Source organism: Chanos chanos, chromosome 14, assembly GCF_902362185.1.
Source record: "Chanos chanos chromosome 14, fChaCha1.1, whole genome shotgun sequence".
Taxonomy (NCBI): domain Eukaryota; kingdom Metazoa; phylum Chordata; class Actinopteri; order Gonorynchiformes; family Chanidae; genus Chanos; species Chanos chanos.
In genome coordinates this window covers 12,814,372-12,834,592 of record NC_044508.1, presented here as the reverse complement: position 1 = coordinate 12,834,592, position 20,221 = coordinate 12,814,372, and the positions used below count along the sequence as shown (strand labels likewise).

The 20,221-nt window shown below is 41.8% G+C and overlaps 1 protein-coding gene across 1 annotated transcript in view; it reads right to left on the bottom strand.

Moving 5' to 3' along the window:
• Positions 1 to 20,221, bottom strand: part of kif1aa (kinesin family member 1Aa) — a 42,290-nt gene that overhangs the window by 591 nt on the left and 21,478 nt on the right. The window contains exons 22-46 of the mRNA XM_030791077.1: positions 20,065 to 20,155; positions 19,657 to 19,805; positions 19,351 to 19,529; positions 19,034 to 19,171; positions 17,093 to 17,419; positions 14,766 to 14,884; positions 14,152 to 14,237; positions 13,854 to 13,997; positions 13,555 to 13,682; positions 13,130 to 13,220; positions 12,910 to 13,028; positions 12,710 to 12,765; positions 10,670 to 10,778; positions 10,093 to 10,159; positions 9,707 to 9,791; positions 9,520 to 9,625; positions 3,288 to 3,402; positions 2,879 to 3,012; positions 2,655 to 2,716; positions 2,420 to 2,565; positions 2,018 to 2,197; positions 1,733 to 1,804; positions 1,419 to 1,543; positions 1,004 to 1,147; positions 262 to 454 (exon numbers count right to left, since the gene is read on the bottom strand). Coding sequence (XP_030646937.1) covers positions 262 to 454; positions 1,004 to 1,147; positions 1,419 to 1,543; positions 1,733 to 1,804; positions 2,018 to 2,197; positions 2,420 to 2,565; positions 2,655 to 2,716; positions 2,879 to 3,012; positions 3,288 to 3,402; positions 9,520 to 9,625; positions 9,707 to 9,791; positions 10,093 to 10,159; positions 10,670 to 10,778; positions 12,710 to 12,765; positions 12,910 to 13,028; positions 13,130 to 13,220; positions 13,555 to 13,682; positions 13,854 to 13,997; positions 14,152 to 14,237; positions 14,766 to 14,884; positions 17,093 to 17,419; positions 19,034 to 19,171; positions 19,351 to 19,529; positions 19,657 to 19,805; positions 20,065 to 20,155 — 3,165 coding nt within the window. The remainder of the gene's footprint in view (positions 1 to 261; positions 455 to 1,003; positions 1,148 to 1,418; positions 1,544 to 1,732; positions 1,805 to 2,017; positions 2,198 to 2,419; positions 2,566 to 2,654; positions 2,717 to 2,878; positions 3,013 to 3,287; positions 3,403 to 9,519; positions 9,626 to 9,706; positions 9,792 to 10,092; positions 10,160 to 10,669; positions 10,779 to 12,709; positions 12,766 to 12,909; positions 13,029 to 13,129; positions 13,221 to 13,554; positions 13,683 to 13,853; positions 13,998 to 14,151; positions 14,238 to 14,765; positions 14,885 to 17,092; positions 17,420 to 19,033; positions 19,172 to 19,350; positions 19,530 to 19,656; positions 19,806 to 20,064; positions 20,156 to 20,221) is intronic.

The following is a 20,221-nucleotide window of genomic DNA, read 5'->3' as shown; positions in this document are numbered from 1 at the left end:
AGCCAAACTTACTGCATGTATTTATAAGGTTAAAATATTCTCAGTCTTTTTGTCACATTATGGCAGTGATCAAATATACTGCAAGCAATCATTAAAACCTCACCAAACTCTGTACTTTAGCAATGAAAACTGCTTTACAATAGAGACTAAAGACAGGGAAACTCTTTTTCTTTTCTTTTTTTTAACATTAACACATTTAACATTTGAACACTGAAACGCTTAAACATTTTTTAAACATGTTAAGCATTAACTGAGGCACACCTTAAGCATTGCCTGCTGGTCCTCGCTGTACTCCACCTGAGCAGAGGACAGGTTGAGGATGGCTCTCTCCACCGTGTCCCTCTCCGTGTTGTAGATGTACACGTATGGCCTGCGGACCACCACGTACCGTTTCACCCAGCCATTGGTGTGAGGCTCCAGAAAGTGCAGGTAGCCCTTCTTTGAGACAATGGGGCTGCAAGACCAGAGAATGAACTCAGACTGTGGTCACTTCCTTAGATTCTTTCCTAGCGCTCATACTCTTACTGCAAGTGGTATCCTAAGTATTGAGGACATCCCTGATAGCACATTTTCATTCTAGGTCAACCCTTACGCACCTGATACAACTGAAAAACAATTCACCAAGCTTTTCATGACCTTGTTGCTTTGAATTAGATCTCTTGGAACATAACTCAACCACAACTACCCTTTCCTGTAACGGCTCAGGTTTTGATTTGAGAAACACAGCTGTAACTTCTCTAGTCACAGATATTTTACTCTGATGTTCCATTGTAATGGCCAAAGGAAAAATTGCTCATTGGAGATGTCTCAGTAAAGGAAATATTTTTGTCTATGAATTGTTTGAATGAATTGTTGATGAATTCAATATGAATTGTTTCCAGGCTATGTAATATTGGACTAGAGAAGTTATAAATTGTTTCAATGAATTGTTCATGAATTCAAAATGAATTGTTTTCAGGGTAAGTACGATTGAACTGGAGAGGTTAAGAGCTAAGAGGCTTACCTCACACGTATCTCCTGAATATCAGGGACGAACATGCGGGCCCTTGGCTTTGACTCAGGGGCCGTGCTTGGGGACTTCTTGCCCTCGCCGTCCTGTGTGGCATCTGGGCTTGGGCTGACAGAGCGCGAGCGTGGTGTTGGGGGTCTAAAAATAAAAATACAACTTAAAATGTATTACAAATTTTTTTTGTTTTGTGGTGCACAACCATCACCTGTTCCATATTATCAGTTATATTTACAACTGTATGACCTTGAAACAGATTTTGATCCTATCAGGTCCCTTAAGCATTGATTCATAGATGATGTTTTTAAATGGGTGCTGTAAACACACAACCCATTGAAAGCTACAGACTGAGCGGGACATTTCATATTTCATATTTTGAGATCACAATATATAACGATGAGGAATACAGTGCCTGAGTTCAGGGTTGTTGCCGTAGCGACCCTCTACTAGCGAGGGGCACGTTGAGGAAGGTGTGATTGTGTTGAGGGCGGTGCCAGAGGCGGAGTCTTTAAGGAGCGTTACAGACATCTCACTCAGCTAAAACACACACACACACACACACACACAACAAGAAAAAACATTGTGTCAGAATGTTGTGCAAATTTATGCACTTGCAAAAGAGAAATGCTTAATTCTGTACAACTGTACAAATTCTTTAGGTATTGTTTAGGGAATGTAGGTTTGAGCCCCTGTGTGTGGTACTGGGCAGTGTTTGCGTGATCTCACCTTGCTCTCACTAGCACTCACACACACATGGCTGTAGTCTCTGTTAAAGGTATGAGTGAGCAGCCGCAGACACTGAGAACACAAACGGTCCAGACTGTTAATATGAAAACGTGCTCGCTCCAAAAAAAGACAGAGAACATTGATGTTTTTGTACTTATTTTAAAATGTATCTATTTATAAAATACTATGAACATATGATCAAGATTTATAACTCTCCACAGAAAGACCGGAGAAAGGTCCTATATCTGTTAAGAGGTTGTTAGCGAAGGCCTGTGAGTCTCTCACCTTGGCAGCCAATTCTTTCTGTCTTTCAGTGGTGATGTCAGGGCTCTGGTTGAGCTCTGTGGAGGAGAAGGAGGACTCAGTCTGCTCCTCACTCCCACAGGACAGCATTGACTCCTGACCCAGCAGTAGGGTGGACTCGAGCTTCTCCCGCAGGAGGAGGTAGTGCCTGGTTTTCTCCACCTACCCAAAAAAAGATTAAACCTTTATATTAAACCTGTATATACCATACAGATGCATAGATTTAGATCTAACTGTAGTTGAACTGAATTGAATTGAACTGAATTGAACATAGTGGAACTGAACTTAATGTAAAGGAATTAAATCCTTAGCAAGAAAATCTTAGCCCATTAAACCGGACTGAAATGAATCAAACTTGATTGAACTGATCGGAACGGAACTAACCTCCTGTAGGAGGCTGAGTTTCTCCAGCTCCCACTGGTGGTCCAGGATGAGGCTGTCACTGCGGGGCCTCCACCCAGCCAAGTTCTCCTCGCCCCGAACATACGCCACTGAAGTATCCAGAACTCGCCTCCGTCTGCGCTGCATGCCTGCACAACCATCAGAGATGGCATGACCCTCATGTACCAGAGAAAGGTCAAAACATAGAAAAACAGAGGAATCAAAAGTGTGGTCTCACCTGGACTCCCTGCATCAGCCACGTGGCAGAGACTAACCTCATAGACTCCAGTAACTCGATTTCTACAGAACGAAAAAGAGGAAGCAGTATTAAAGCTCAAGATTCTTACTGATATTTGATGACATATCAATAACAACAACAACATAAAGTTAATATCAGTGATGGCATCACTTTTAACGTGATATGTATCTTTATGACTACCTATGTCAGCAGTGATCACATACCCCTCTGAGACTCGTAAACTGCCGCTGCTGAAGAGATTGCGTATGGAGCGAGACGCTGGGAGTTTGGCGTCTCGCGAATAGAACACCATGCAGAAGTCTTTGGTTATAACTGTGGGTTGAGTGCAGTTCTCCATCTGAAAGGAGGAGAAGAAACATCACAGACTAAAACAGGGTGCGCTTTATGTCAGATTATCCAAAAAACATGCTATGCAAGCACAAATATGGACACAACTCTATAAAAACTTGTCTTTTAGCAAGACTAGTTGTAATTTTGCAATTTATGTGTTACTTCTCTCAGACTTTATGGAGTCTCTAACTGGCCCATGTGTTTCCAATGATTTGTACACCACCTGTAGAACACAAAATCTGCTATTCCCATAACAATGATATTCTTGGTTGACTCTATTACCTCCAGGTAGGCAGAGAGGGTCATGTAGATTTTTTCCCCATAGGGAGTGACACGGTTCAGCAGCAGTGAGTTATGCATGGAGCTGTCCCATGCTGCCTCAAAACGATAGAACGTCCTACAGAGAGTAAAGATGACATTGAAGGTCAGAGCATGAACCCAAGTCGTTCTACACCCCTGAACTTTGTCAAGTTAAAAAGGGGACTGGTCTGATTCGCTAAAGTATCTACAGTGTGCTAATGATTTTAGGTTGTTTTGGAATCAGTAACATGTAAGGTGATTAGTCAATTTGTAATGGTCCAATCTTTGACCGTGTTATCAGCTTTATATGAGGAAGATAATGTTACTGTGTGAAAATGATGTTAGCTAACCCAGTCGTAATTGTTCATTAATTCTTGTAATTTTGCAGTACTCAAAGCATATATACAGTAAAGTACAATATACATCTGAGTTTACAACACTGATTCTAAGATATTTAAAACAAAAAAGAGGAAAAAACATATTGACAGAAGAAAAGACATCGTTGTTGCATGCAGCAAACCACCTCAAAACAGGTTCCACCACACATGGCAATATGGAGAAAAGAAGAATAACATAAAGAAACGGCGAGGAATGATTTGATAGACAGGAGGGGAGGGGGGAGGGCGTTATACCTATGATCAATCCCCAAGGAAATGCTTTAAAAAGAGGGAAGAAAATCAGCAAGAGGATCAGAGGTGAAGAGCTGAAGGTGAGGATAGGCTTCTGTGGCTTTACCTGGCAACTGTCTGCATTTTCCAACATCTAGCTTCCGTTTTATCAGGATCACATAGCGAAGAGCATTTCTTGTATTCAGAGCACAAAGAAATCTCATTCTAAAATAAGAACCGAGTGTGCACAAGGATACATCATCAGCTCACCTCAACTATACGGCATAAGAACGAACCCTGAAACCAAAGAAGCCAGAGAAACCGGACAGTGTAGTGCTTGAGATATAGAGCAAAAGGCTAGTGTAAAATTTATAATAATGTAAGTGCGAGGTCAAACTCAAGCTGTCTCTCAGTTCATGAGAAAGCGGTTTTTGTGAAACCAGTATAGGCTGCCTCGAAAACAAAATGATATTCCGCCCTACTGAACCTCCGTGATTTAGACCCCTCTCATTCTCACTGATGTATGTAGGTCTCAACCCCAGCAAGTAATCACACACTGAATCTTGTTATATTTCTGGCCCTTTGCCCAGGATGGCTTTAAATCTCCAAATGGACTCTCTGGTCAGAGACGTGAGCAGAGACTAATGACTAATGCATCTGAGGCCTATAGAGAGAGAAAGGGAGGGGCTGGAATCATATGGAGCCCTTTGTGTTTTAGATGAGGAGCTGTTTTTTGTGCCTCTGGACTGAGGTGACCTGGTGGGAAAGCAGAACGCTTCTCACTCTGATGGAGTCAGAAGGAGGAGAGGTGTGTGTGTGTGTGTGTGTGTGTGTGTGTGTGTGTGTGTGTGTACGTGTGTGTGTTTGTGTGTTTATGTAGAAGTGAGAGAGAGACGTTGCACCAGTCAGTAGAGATAAAGATTTGGAGGAGACAAACTCATCCTTCATAGCGTGAACTAACACACACAAACATACCAATGTCCGCATCACACTTTCAGACGGTGAGAGGGAAAATTTCCAACTCCTGTGCTCTCAAAAAGATTCTTTTTCTCTGTTTGTACCTCTTTTCAAAGTTCTCATTCAGCTGCCGCTTCTTTGAAATGGCTTGTCCAAAACTGAAGTCATGTTCTTGGCAGACCAAGCGAGGAAATATTCGTTTTAAACATTTGGCATGGGTTTCTTCTAGGGATAAATGAGATTTAAAAAAAAAAAAAAAAACACTTCCCAACACAGGAGTTGGTGAGTTAGGGAAAGTGCTACCGCTGAGGTAATGGTTCCATGGATTACTCTTTAACGTTTGGATTGCACTGCCAGCAAGGATAGAGTGACTCTTTCTTTATGACTTTCTTTACAAACAGGGCTCGAGGAGGCTTCTGGAAGTTCTGGAAGCCTGTTTCCAAGTGTATCTCGGCCACAGCAACAGCAGGGACCACTTTGTTATATACTGGGGTGTGGACACTCTTCTCTGTTCCGTTTCCAGGGGACTGCGTTTGTGATTGGAAAGATATGGTCTCAAAAAGCTGTCAGCACGTAAGGCTGTTTCTTGAATTTTTGAGGGATTTTCCTCATGTCGCGAATAAAGCTTAAGATTTGCTTTGTATTATACAACGCACCAAGGATTCTAGAAATGGAAAAAGAATGTCTTGGTCATGTGATGAGAGTCCAGATCTGAATGACAATGACTGAACGGATCTACGTACTGACTAGTACGGATCGTATGTATTACCATCAATAAGGAAACCATACACATGTCGCCTCCATTAGATCAGCACTGCCCTCCAGTGGAAAAATACAACGCTGGCCTGAACAACTCCACCACAGGTTTGTATTCAAGGATATATCTGTCTGAGTCTATCTTCTTAGCAGCCCAATATAAAAACAAAATTAATAGATATTGAATGTAACTGCTAGGGAGACGCCTGAGGCAGAAGACGCGAGACGTAATGCAAATTTGGTGCAAACGCTGCCACCCACAAAATTCAAAAGCCACAGTGTGTGTGTGTGCGTGTGTGTGGCCACAGTTTTAATCATCTCCCAGTGTTAAGGGAGATGTATATCATGCTCTGACATGCTTTGACATATGCTCTGAAGTCACATCTGGCGATGAGAGCAATTCTAATTAAGTCATAAATTCCTTATCAAATCAGTGAATTCAGCTATGTTAGAGGCCACAGCAATAAATCTGAAGTGGATTTAAAGAAGACAAGTGGGTGTGTGTGTGTGTGTGTTTGTATGTGGGTGTGAGATGTAATATATTAGGGATTAAATGATCTCTGGTGAAGCAATTTGTTTGCAATGTAACTAGACCATGAATCATGTTGCTGCACTGCTCTTAGGAGACAATACATGTTGAGAAAATCTTTGAGACGTTATTTATCTTAAATATATACACATTGAACTATGTCCAATTGACTATCAAGGGGGATGTATAGAGGAAGAGAGGAGTTCGGAAAAAAAAAAAAAAAAGCACCCCACCTACATACTACAGAAGTACTGGCCTCTATGACACCTCCAACCAAAGAATAGCCAAAAACACAGATGATTCAAAGCACAGAAAGCCATGCAGCCCTCTGCGAACTCTCTCACAAACACACATGCACATATAGATATGCACACGCACGCACATATATTCAAATTAGCCAGAGCCAGTCTCCCTCACACCTCAGGAGGAAGAGTAGATAGAGAATGAAACACAAACGAAACGGAAGAAGCGAGGAAGGAGATAAGGAAGGATAAGAAAGCTCAAACATTCAGCAAGAGGTATAATGGAGCCTGATTCAATGGATTAACACAGAGTTTCAAAACGGTGGAGGATTAAATGAATGAACAATAGGTACAAAAATAGGATGCATCTGAGAATGAGAGGAGAGGGGTTTAAAATATACCTAGGCATGTCCGAATCAAGAAACTGTCTGCAAAAACACACACAAAAAAAATGTTGTTAGTTGAGAAAAAATGTCATAATCAGTAAGGTCCATGATAGTGGAGACTTAGGGCTGGTGCAGAGGTCTAGCTAGTTGCCTGGCGGCCATCTTGTTAAAAAAAAGAAAAACTTCAAAGTAAAATCCAAACGTAAGTTGTACCTAGCACCCACCACAGGTGGCAATTTAGTTTTAAAATGTAAATACTATGAGATAGATCTCTGCACAGGGCCCTTGATATGTCCTCTTTGTCGTTCCTTTGCAGTGGGAAGGCCTGTGGTATGTTAACCGAGCTAATTAGCAATGGAGACAGTAACTTGCAAAACAGTGTGTTTAAACCAGTATTAAGAGGGTCACAAACGAGAGAAGAGGACCTGAGGACAGTGGGGCATCATGTATTCATTCAGAAAAGACAGAAGAGACATTTATATTTGTGATGGTGAAGTAGCTGGGACTATTCAAATTGTAAAAAAAAAAAAAAAAAAACATAAATAATTAAAGCAAATGTGGGGTAACACAAACAAACAAAAAAATTAAGGTACTTTTACCAGTGATTTGGCCACATCAAGATTCCACTGCATGATGTGACATGACTATGATGTGAAGCCATATGCTCAAACAGTGGGCATATGATGCAGTTATGTTTTGGAGTTAGGAATGAGATGCTTTAGCACAGTGCAGCTATGTCCTGCAGTATAGCGTCAAACGGTGTCATGCCACTGCACGGTTGCCATGCTGTGAGCTTGTGAAAGTTAGCATGCTAACATGCTAGAGTGGAATGGATATCTTTTCTGGCAGGTGAACATTGTTATTTAGTTTTAGAATAATTACATGGAGTTTTAAGTTGAGACCCTAAGCCTTAGCTTTTTTTAAATGAGGTATAAATGGTTGGGTGCAGGAGGATATATCAATGCAATGGTGACTGATAGAGGTAAACTGTATTTATCTTAGGGAATGTGAGAAATCTCTATAATCGTGCATAACTGGATGGACAGAGGTTATGGATGAGATGAACGAATGACACACAAGCACAAAACACAGAGCAGACTGACACCATATGGGGAAAATGCACAGCCAGCGCGGAGGTGAACTAGAGAACCCCCATTACAACAGGTTTCTGAGGGAAATAAAGAATCTTAAAGTCTTCCTTTTGATCTACACTTTACCCTGAGGGAAAATGTTTATTAATGAGAAAAGTCATGAGGATTTTGTCTGATGTTGATTTTGATGTTGACGTTGATGTTGACGTTGTAACTGCCCTGGCTGCTGGTGTGGTTGCTTTTGGCCATCTTTTGTTCCTGACCTTTACATAAGTATGTGACCTCCTGTGTTCGGAACTGAGCACGCCACATTTATTGTGCAAAAAAAAAAAAAAAAAAAGCAGCATCTGTTATAAGGTTTGGGGTTTGCGAATTTCGGCCTGTCAGTTACGCTGGCCGTCTAAAGCGCATTCTCAGCATTGCAACCCATAAATCCGTGGGAGTGGGTCACACCATGCATTGGAGCCAAAGCGATGATTCTGCAAAATGCTACTCTCCTCTTCCCCAAATGCTCGTATTCAGGGTGTCTGGCCTGGACACTGCATGTAGTTTGAACTAAAAGTGGGAGAGTGTTATATGAAGTATATTGATTGTATTGAGTCAATGTTAGTATCTGTCCAACAAGGATAAAGGTGCTTGCTTGGTAACAATATCTGTCAGACCATTTCACCTACAGTTCACCTCACATTGTGTACTAGTGTTGCATAGTTTGGGATCTCTTGCAGCTGTTTCTGACTAGTGCTCAGATACACTATTATTTGGAGGAATGGCAATGCAATGCCAAGAGCCTCACTGTGTTTGTACTGAGGACATAAAAGTATGAATACACTTTTCTTTTTGGTGAAAAGCTGGCATGGTTGTTCATACAATGTTATTCTGAAGCACCCCTTGGAGATGTGACTCAAAGGGAGGTCTGGCTCGCTCGTGGCACTGCGTCATCTAGTTTTGGAAAAAATCCATCCCTTTAAAGTTGTGCAATGCAGCATTTGTCAGAGGGCTGGATCAAGCTTTCTAGTCATATGCCAAGGTCGTGAAAAGACAGAGTGTTGGACAACATGGAGCAGGCTCTGAAACAGTACCTCATATTGGAAGTACAGACTGTCAATATAGAGAGAATAAGCTTTAACTCTATGGGGAGCACTTACAGTAGATTACTTACATTAGTCGACTGAGAGCCAATGACAGATTAGATTTAGCTATGTTAGTGACTTCGCTGTCTGTGGCTGTGGTGTGCATTGGTGTCTAATTGTTTATGCTACTGATTTAAGCAAACTGAGAGACTACGTTCTCATTCCGTGTTTTTGTGGCCAAGGCTGAAAACCTTCCGGAAGTTTTCTGTGTGCAGAGTTGTAAATGAACAGTTCTCACAACTGAGCAAACTGTGCCAAGGTGCAGAGCATGAACCATGAAAATGATCTGCAATAAATGTATCTTTTAAATATATATATAATATATATATTTAATATTAAAGATATCTTTTATCCATATACATATGTTTATAAATCTTACAATAATATGCATTTATTGTATTATACTCCAGACAGTAGCACAGTATGTACATCCTTACCAACTAAAAGCCTCATATTTTAGCATTAAATTATAGTCAGATCATACTACGTTATTTTAGCTGGTGCCGGGCACTCACCTGTCGTCTTGTGTCGGCCTAACGTATCCCGCCGACAGTATGTTGAGCGATAGAATGTTGGGGTCGATGATGGTCTCGTCCGCTTCTGGAGTGTTCCGGATGCGCCCTGGGGAAAAAGACACTAGCTTCAAAAAGGCCGTGTGGTCTTGGAAGGGGGCACTTAAAATGTCGAGTTTACGGCACTTACCCACAACAAGTTCCCGCACCTCCTTCCACTCTATATCATCGCCTGTCTCGTGAACTATGGTTACGGTAATTCTCCTCTGAATGCCCTGCGAGACACAGAGAAATATTAGACTCAGAAAAAACCTCTAAACAACAACATAAACAAACACAATATTTCTATTAAAGCAGTGCTCAAGCTAAAACCATTCATAGCTTTGGGCCCTGATCTGTTTGACTAAATATGTAACACAAACCACCAGCCCTTGTTATCAGGGGTGAGCAAGGCAAGAAAAAACAAGTGTGGTAATGGATTGTGATATAGCCAGTGGTGTGGTCCTGACTGCATTACAGCCTCTAGTAATTGTATGAAAGTGTGAAAGGTGAATGAAACAGAGAAACACACCGCACCTGGTGTAGTAGGAAAGTGCCATGACATGGCATACCCCCTCTGTGGTCCACCACTGCAGGGATATAACTGTAGACACACACACACACACACACACACACACACACACAAAGAGAAATGCTGGTGAAAATGTTGGTGGCCCATACACAGTCTGTTCTGAGAGTTGGGATTTCATTGCCTCATGACTGTTGATTGAGTGCTAATGTGCTGTTTATGCAATGACTCTAATACTGTGTGAACAATCGCAGTAAATCTCTCTACAGAGCTGTCAGCGTTGTTGCTGGTGTAACAACACTGGCCTGCCAGAATCAATACTCCTACATGGATTAAGTAACATGAATATGATTTCATGTGACTCTTATGTTACAGCCTTTTTACATGTTACTGGACTCCAAACTCATAGTGACTCAAAAATCGATAAAAATCTCTCAGAACGACAAATGGGATTTTATTGATTTTCAAAAGTCCCATGGCACAGTTCCTAGGCTCAAACTAGACCCTGTCATTATAAGACGCTTTTGGTCTCGTGCGTTTTGAAGGTCAAAGTCAAATCATCATGAGGTCTGATTGGAAACTCACTCTCCGTTGGCTTCAAGTTCACATATCTCGAAGAATACCATGAGGTCATATTTGCAATGGCATGGCCCAGCAGTGGGGCGAGCCAGGGTTGTCAGCTTAGTAGCAGGAACTGTATGTAAGAGAGAGAGAGAGAGAGAGAGAGAGAGAGAGAGAGAGAAGGGGGGGAAAGGGAGAGAAACAGGTTAACTGAAGGGAAGCATGGACAGCAGCAGGGAGGGAGGCTGTGCACTCACAGGCTGGAAAAGAGGGATCTCGTAATTAGCGAGGAGAAGAAGACAAGGAACAGAGAAGAGAGGAGAAATGATCAGGATCCAGTGGAGAGGTCAAATTTCTGTTATAATGGAGGAACAGACGTGAGTTAAAGAACTCCCCTTTACATTGGTGACCTTTTATGATTATGTGCAGTTGTATTGGTGTACATTTTAAGCACCGGACATTTTAAGTGCTGAAACTGGCTGTGCTCTATAGTGTATCAGACAGATACTTAAAAACACAAGAAAAAGGTCAACTAATGTAGAGGGATTACAGTACAGACCATGGGTACACTACACACCATGGTAAACCCCAAACTGAGATCCCAAAAAAACACATGCATTGAAATAGTATGATTCTCAAAACATTCACCGAATAGACACCTGTTTTTCCAAAAAATCATCAGTTTGACCGAAAGCTCATATATCAGATTGATGAAGATTTTGAAGGAGAAACTGATGGGGAGAAAAAGAGATAAGCACCGGTGCTCTTGGACACACACACACACACACACCCACATACATGAGCTGTATGCTTGAGTAAAATCCCTGAAGCTCTTGTGGTCGGATGAAAATCTTTCTCCATTACACATGAGCATATACAAAGCACAGAGAACAAAGCCATAAGTATATTACCATGGGTTTGTGTCAGCCTCTGTGTTGTATGATGTTTCTCAGTCTCACTCTTAAAATGCATAAAACAAGGTTACTAGGCCAAGAGTTCAATGTTTGATAATTGGATCACACAGTGATACTGAGTAGATTAAATGGTGCATATACAGGTATAGTGGAGCCAAGTCAGCAAGATGAAGGAATGTGGTTTTCTGGCACCTCACGGCATTAACTGTGAGTTAAACCACCACACAGAGCAGTGTGAGCTCTGGCTGTCTAGAAATCTATAAAATCCAAAAATTCCTGTACAGTATCTCTTTCTCTGTGACAGAATCTGTCTGGTCAGAAATAGAGAGGCAGTAAAGAAAAAAATTTCAGGGACTTTCTCAGCACGATACACACACACACACGCACAGGCACGCAGACACTACAGACCCGGCTTCTGCGCTTTTATGACTGAACAGATAGACAGGGGTGGGGCTGGCAGTTTGGCTTGCTCCTCCCCCTCACAGAGGAGAGAAACAGCCACGCCCGCCGCATTCAGGGCGTGGCCTGACAGAGAATCCACCAGCGCCCCGTTGAAGACATCTGGAACCAGATAACGGATCAGCTCCAAGGTCTTCTCTCGGTCCGAGGGTGTTTCGTTGTTGGCGGCTACACACACACACCCAATGACACGACACTGAAGTGACGTGAACTCACGCAGAGAACAATACAAATATAACACACGTAGCTGAGCTTCAGTGTGCTGCAGGACTAACATATAGCACAGGCAACATATAAAAAATACTCACAGCCAAACACAGAGACTCAGAACTTACAACAATGTCTTCATAACTGTGTAATTACACAATACTCTAAGAGAATAAACTCATCTGTCAACATTTATGGTTACACTCTACTCTCATTTTATGTGAAAAGGCATATTAAGAGTCAAATGCAGTTTGTGAATACAAGTGTAATTTAATAAGTATTTATACTTTTACAGTTTCTTCCAATAGACTAAAAGAGCTCATATATAACTACACAGTTATTCAAGAGATGAAACAATAGGTCGGGATCAAATTCCATCTATCCCATTTTAAGGTGTCTGCTCACTGTGTGAACAGGGTCCAGTGAGCAATGTGATGGTAAAACAACTGATACATTTATTAAATTTAACGGACAAAACTCTTACCTGGTTTGGACAGAGGCATGACTTTGGGAAATTGTCTTCTGCATGGACGCAATGGACTATTTCAAAAAACAAGTAGATAAAACACAGAAAACAGAAGACACAAACACATACGTTATTTTAAGAGCAATATGTGAACACATGAAAAGGTATGAGCTATTAGCAGAGCTGTGAGAGATGGACATGTCTGGGGAGGTGTTTACCTGATGAGATCCTTGCACAGCGGTGGGAACGGCTGCTTCTGGTAGTGGCCAAACACTTCAAATACAATGGGCTGGGTCTTAATGTACTCCACAAAGGACTTCGTCACTTCAACAGCAATCTGGAGCCACAGAGGACAACGTTTGACCACGGTGCATGAGAATAGAGTGTTATGATGTATCACAATGTAGAAACGTCATACAATGTGTTTTAGGTGCTTACGTTCTGTACGTGGTAGAACCCCAGCGGAGGTCCGCGACCTGTGTTCTTCAGCGGTTCTGTGGAGAACGCTTCATCATGACGATGAATAAAACTGCAAATTTCAAGGGAAAAAATGAGTCCAGGACAGGTGGGAAAAAAAGGGAACAAGAGAACAATCAGTTCATCAGTCTTTCTCTCCGACAGCATTTTAAAGCATATACATACACTAGAGAGGCCCTTTTCATTAATTTGTTTATGACTGAAGTATCCTAATATAAATTATTAGGCATCGTCAGAACCTACATAGTACTCAAACGGTGGATTTGCAACACAAGGAGTAACTTACATAATTGCAAGAGATTCTAAGTTGCATTAGAGCAAAATAATGTAAAAAAGAACATTAGACATTATATTCTAAAAAAAAGAGACACAAAGTGATGCTTTACTTGAACTGGCAGAAGATGTCAGCGTATTCAGCAGAGATGCTGGATGCCTGGAGCACAGTCACTCTGAAAGTGAACACTTCACCGATCTTCAGGTGCTCCAGGTTCCCATCCAGATGACCATCGAGAGCCTTCAGAAGGTTGTCTGCATCATCAGCATTAGCTTTATTACAGATAGGAAAAAGAGAGAAATATGGAGATTCTGAATCTGTAAGCAGATGTAACAAAACTGAAGAAAACTGATATGCTTATACACACACACACACACATACACACACATACACACACACAGACACACACACACAGCCTGTATTACTAGTGCAGGTGTTGTTGTTGACTTCGTCAGCTGATGGTCCCATCTCAGAGTTCTGTCCCTCTCCCTCCACAATGCGGAGCTCTTCCTGGGACACGCCCGACCGAGAGAGACCAACTGGACATGACTCCGACTGGAACTGTGGGGAGAAAAGCATCCTGGGTAAATTACAGTAACAATAAACTAACCAAGGCAGACCTTGCTGAGGGCATTCTGGAGAAGTTACAGCAAAGCTAAATACACGAAACAGTAACTACTACTCTCCACTGGTTCTTGAATGTCCTCACCTTCTCAAACTGGTGATCCTCAAAGGCAATCTTGGCAGTGCCAGACTGGCGGACCCCTGAGCCGTAATCTGGTGCCTCTTCATCAGCTGGAGGAAAACACAGAGCAGCTTCACTTCACTTCCTCGAGAAGTTACACACTCCTTGCCCTTCAGACACGCAAACCCCACCCTCCCCTCCCCTCCCCTGGTCTCCACCCAAACACCCCACCACCCTTTGAGTTCCGTGCTGCTCAACTCCGGTCCTAAAAGCCAACAAGACACTCTCTTATCCTTTCTTTATGAAACATTTTTGAAAAATCCAATGTTTTGCCAGTATTCCCCTCAGACAGCAGCACACTTTAGCTGAGGACGAACGCTGACAACACACGTGAAAACAACCAGTGCACCTTTTCACAGTCCTGGCTGATGAATATCACTGAGTGATGCAATATGCTTGGAGAAGAATCTTTCTTTTTGCTGAATGATACCTGCAGTTTAAACAGGGCGCAGCAGCAAACAGTCAATGGGAAAAGGAGCCAGGGTGACGTGGCCTGTCAGTATCAAAATCTGAAGTGAAATGTGTTTTTTAGACCAGGTTTCAGGTTGTTTTTGAAAGGCCTGTGGTTCCAATCTTACCTGAGATGGCCTGCACAGCTACTCTGAGAAATCCTTTCACTTCCCCCTTCTCATTTACAATGGCCACACGATGCACCAGTGGGACAGGGTAGAGTAGGTTACTTAAGTACACAAAGGCCCTAAATGAGTGAAAGTGAGAGAGAGAGAGAGACAGAGAGAGAGAGAGAGAGAGAGAGAGAGAGAGAGAGAGAGAGACAGAGAGAGAGAGAGGGACGGGGGAATGGAGGGGTAGGAGAAAGAGAGAACAGTGATGGTCAGTGTGTGTTAAGTCGGAGGCCACACCACAGCAGACGGACATGACACTGAGCCACAAAAAAAAGCAACCAAACAGAAGCAGGGACTGCCCTCTTGTTCTGAACAGAGACTGAGGCTCTTTTAAATCAGTGCTTGTTTGTTCAGTTCACTGTAGTGGGATAAACCTGGGATTCTGTGGCTGAACTTTGACTTCATTTCTGTTCCTAAGGATATTGTCTTTAAACTCAATTCGTGATTGGTCCAAACAGTCTAGTGAAGCTAAGGAGCACTGGTAGGGAGAGAAACTGTGTGTGTGTGTATGTGTGTGTGTGTATCTGTGTCTGTGTTTATTTTCAACCTCTGACATGTATCATGAGTAATATGAATGAACTGTGTCTCTAGCTATTGCAATCAATTCCTTATAAATTAAACTACAATCAGAAACAGAAATATAGAAAATGGACAAGGTTAAGACTAGTGCATCTGTATCTATTAAGTGATAATGTTATGTATCAGACAAATTTGGCTGCCTAAGCACATTCAGTCCCTCTTCTGTCCCTCTGCGCTGTTACCAACTGCAGATGAGGACTGCATTTCCCATGAGCCCACAGGAGGGTAGACATTTAAGGGGAAAGGAGTGGTGGGAAAAGGGAGGGGTTTAAGACAAGATTGGTGAGGTGTATATAAAGGCATGCTCAATAAAAAAAGTGAAAAACTTCAAATTGATTGCCTCAAAAGAATAAGAAGCCAATAAAGAAGAGAAACTGCATAAAAAAATATGGAGCACGACTAAGCTTTCACTAACACAGCCAACATCTCAAAAAAAGTCAAGTTAAAAAAAATGCAAAAAATGATGAAAATACGTTAAGACACCGAAAAAAAGAACTGATATCCACGTCTTATTCGCGTAGAAAAGCACAGCATAACGCAAAGTACGACAGCCAATTCACTGAACGTTTCTGTTATCGGAACTCACAAAAAAAAAAAAGAAAAAAGAAAAAAAAAAAGGAATTTAAATTAAAAATTGTGCTTGGTCATGCCCAGACGAGTTTGCTGTGGTAGAAACCAGCTCTTTCATCTTTGAGATATATCCAGACTTCCCGAATCAACACCATTTACTGTGTGACAGGAACTCATTTGCTCTCATCTTGCCCAAACAAGAACATGGCATGGAAAGGAAATTTGGATTTTTGGTTTCCTGTGTTTTTTTTTTTGTTTTTTTTTTTTCAAAGCAAGCATTTAGTATGATAGTGTTTGTACAGTGCTTCAAAGCTGATTGGTCGCCTTTGAAGATCTAATGATACAGCACATGTATTGGTACATTAGGCAGAGACACGCAAACCTTGGCATGCAGCACTGATCCAAGTGTAACAGTATATGACTTTAGAAGCCAATACTATTGTTTGAGTACAAAGCCCAACTATAATTTAATTAATGCAATCCGGGGTCATTGTCCCTAACGTGGTTAATTCTCGATTTACACATGGAGGCAGCTCAAAGTTTGCGTTCATAGCACTCGGATGAAAGTTGAATGTATGATAATGAGAGAAGAGAGATATACAGCCCCAAAATGTCTACCACGTTCACTAAAACAAACTGAATAGGTATTGTCAATATTCAGTCATATACCTTAACTTAATGAATAACATGCATTGTTTAAACATCTCTTTGTTCACTCAAAATCACTGAAAAATAATAACAACCTACTGCCTGTGGGAAGGTAAGAATAGAAGACTCCCAAAAAATCATTTAAGACTAGCCACTACCACACTGTATTAAATGTACTATACATAACCAACAGCTTATCATGTCGTTACTCACTCAAGTCCACACCTATTAACTTAAGACTAACTCTACAAATATGTGTATTCATCTGTGATTGCATGTTTTAATGCATGTCAGGATGTTTGTAAGTGGATGTGTGTGTGTGTGTGTGTGTGTGTGCACATGTGCATGTGCATGTGCGTGAGTGTTTTTGACTGTGCATATGTGTATGTTTGTGACTGATGAGAGGCCGCAGAGAAAGCCCTCACTGTGTCTCACTGTGAAAGAGCTAGTTTCCTTTCCCAGCGTGCTCCTGTAGCCTCACCAACCTTCCCACTACACTGAACAGCGGTGAGCGCTCATAAAATGGGTCCATTGCTTCGCCCGAGCCTCTGCATCGCTCTTCATCATCATCATCATCATCATCATCATCATCATCATCATCATCATCATACGACCCAAGCTCCGAGCATGGGTCATCCAAAAAGAGATCATCATCCTGGTCGTCAGAATCATCGAGCTCCTCTTCCTCCTCCACCCTCCCGTCCGGCCAGGGGTCTGCCAGCTCGGTGAGCTCAGAGGTGGGGTTGGACAGGGAGGGGGAGGGGGTGGGGTTGCTTGTACGCTCACTCATGCATGTGTTGAATAAAGGGTTGCTGGGCAGCCAGAAACAGGGGAACCCAGGTTAGTACCACAAGAGCAAGAAGTGGAGAGGGAGCAAGAATGAGAGAGAGAGAAAGAGAAAGGGAGAGAGTAGATTTGCCTTACAGTAGATCTGAGAGGAAAGGAAAGGGGTCTCTTACAAAAGTCTGAGGTCTTATGTTAGTGCCACTAATAAGAGCAGTTTCATTACTGAGGTGGTTTTGAAACTTTGTAAAGTATATCCTGTTTGTTTTGACAGTGGACTTTTGCTATGTGCTTCTTGTAAACACTAGAGGGCAGCATATTAGAGCTATCCATCTCAGGGATTTTGCCACTGGAAGGTATACGGACTGATTAAGCATCTGTGATTTTATCATATAACGTTAAGCTTATAAAATGCATTCACTGTGAACTACAGTGAGACTAAGAGAAGACTTTCTTTATTTTGTGTATTTTCTGTGAGTGGAGGTGAGGTACTTGCTTTCCTCATTACTTCAGTGAATTTAAGTTTTTCCCAATGCATCATAGCAATAGAGAGGCTAGAGGGGAAAAGTGACCTAAATTTAAGTCTATTTGGGGCCAATTTCATGCTACACTGAGAGAACATGTTTCAAAGGCCTTGTAGGTCACATGAGTGAGCCAGTTTTTGAGCCATGAGTGAGCCAGAGTAACATGCCTCCTCCTACAGTCAGTTATAATGGATGGTCTAACCGTACCATGGCCCAGAAACTTTCATTATGGTAATGTCTGCGGTATTAATTTTCCTTGTCGAGGATCATTTCAAGAGTGCAGTCAGAGAAACTGTGTTCTGTCTGTGCATGCCTTTAGTTCATACTAAGATTCAATCAAAATGAATTTTTATAAGACAAACGTAACATATATTAATTACCTCTATCTTCACTACTACTACTACTACTACTACTACTAATAATAATATTGTTACTGCTACTGCTCCTCCAACAACTGCTACTACTGAGTCTGTTATTACTACAAATAATACAACTACTACTGCTACAGCTCCTGCCACTATGACTGTTACTAGACTACTACCACTACTACTACTACTACAACCACTACTATTACTACTACCACTACTACTACCACTACTACCACTACCACTACTACTACTACTACCACTACTACTACTACTACAACCACTACTACTACTACTACTACTACCACTACTACTACTACCACTACTACTACCACTACCACTACTACTACCACTACTACTACTACTACCACTACTACCACTACTATTACCACTACCACTACTACTACCACTACTACTACTACTACTACCACTACTGCTACTACTGCTACTGCTACTATTATTGCTCTGCTACTGATATCACAATCACTTTTACTGCTAGTACTACCACTGCTGATAATGATATTTTAAATAAAGCTGCCTTAATTAATTTGAGTTTATGAATTATTTGAGTCATTTTGTTCAGTAAGGGCAGAGAATGACCAATCAATAAAGTCAGGAGGACAAATACTGGGAGTCTACAGTTGAATGTGTCTAATTTTTCTACATACATTTGCCATTAAATATGTCCTTATAATTATGAGGGAAGGGCTTGAATGATTGTTCTTTGCTTTCCTGCTGTGTTCTCACCACTCACCTTCCAACCAGACGGAACCAGGGAAAGCGGTCGTAAAACGGGTCCCCTCCAGTAAGCACATTATCACAGTCCTCTATGGCAGTGCTGGGAACCTCTGCGGCTCGGTCATACATCTCTCTCATTAGATCCAGCCTCTGCCTGCAGGGGGCAGCATTACACACACCAACAAGTCAGCAATCCAGTACACACAGTTTTCTAATTTTCTTGCACTATGGGGTTGGCACCTAGGATGCATTGGAATTATATGCAATGATATAAACAATTCAGCATACATACACAAAGCTAAATTCTAAGCTAAAAACAAAATGTAGGTGTACCTCAGTTTCTCTAGAGTCCAGTAATGTGTGGCTCCATTTTTCTGGTCCTGAACTTCAACTGCCACGATGGTTCGTGGGAAAGGTCGTTTCTCACGGTCCTTGGTTGCCTCAGGAGGTAGAAGGTCAGGGGGCAATGGGGAGTACAATGTGTCTGTCAGTAGCACAAACTGGAACTGAACCTGTAAGCACAGACACAGTGACCTGTCAGGACCCTACAAGCCTCTGAGACAAGGTACCTGTCACCTTTGAGAGCTATTTGTGATTTTTTTTTGGAGTTCTGTACATGTTTCTTTGTTGCCAACCCACCTTCTTCTTCAGCTCCACGCTAATGGCATTGGCCTCCTTGAGGAAGATGGCATTACCCCACAGCAGGTCTCTGAGGGAGGTAAACTGGTAACACCTCCACTTACGGAATGCCCATAGAGCCAGCTCTGTCTCCCTCTCCGTCCATTGGACTATGGGAAATGGAGTTTAGGTTGGACAGTATCAAATACACATTCTATAATGCTATCCATTGACTAACATGATTAGAATGATGTTCAAAGGGTTGAGGAACGACAGTTCACTCAGTTAAGGAGTATCCAGGGTGTATAACCAAGAGAATAACCCATTAAAAAAATATTCTAAAGAGGTACTGAAAAATGACAACTGTTTCATGTGTTAATATGACTCAAATTTATTTCCTCTGAAATATGGCTAAGGATGACTTCTCACCTTCCTCTTCAGGTTCATCCTCTTCCTCTGCAGCATCTGGGTAACAGCGATCCACCTGCTTCTGAAGGGCCTCCAACTTACTCTCATAATCCTACAGAAAATATCAAAAGTTATTTCATGTAAACCTCCTGAAATATTACAGTAACACTGTGTAACG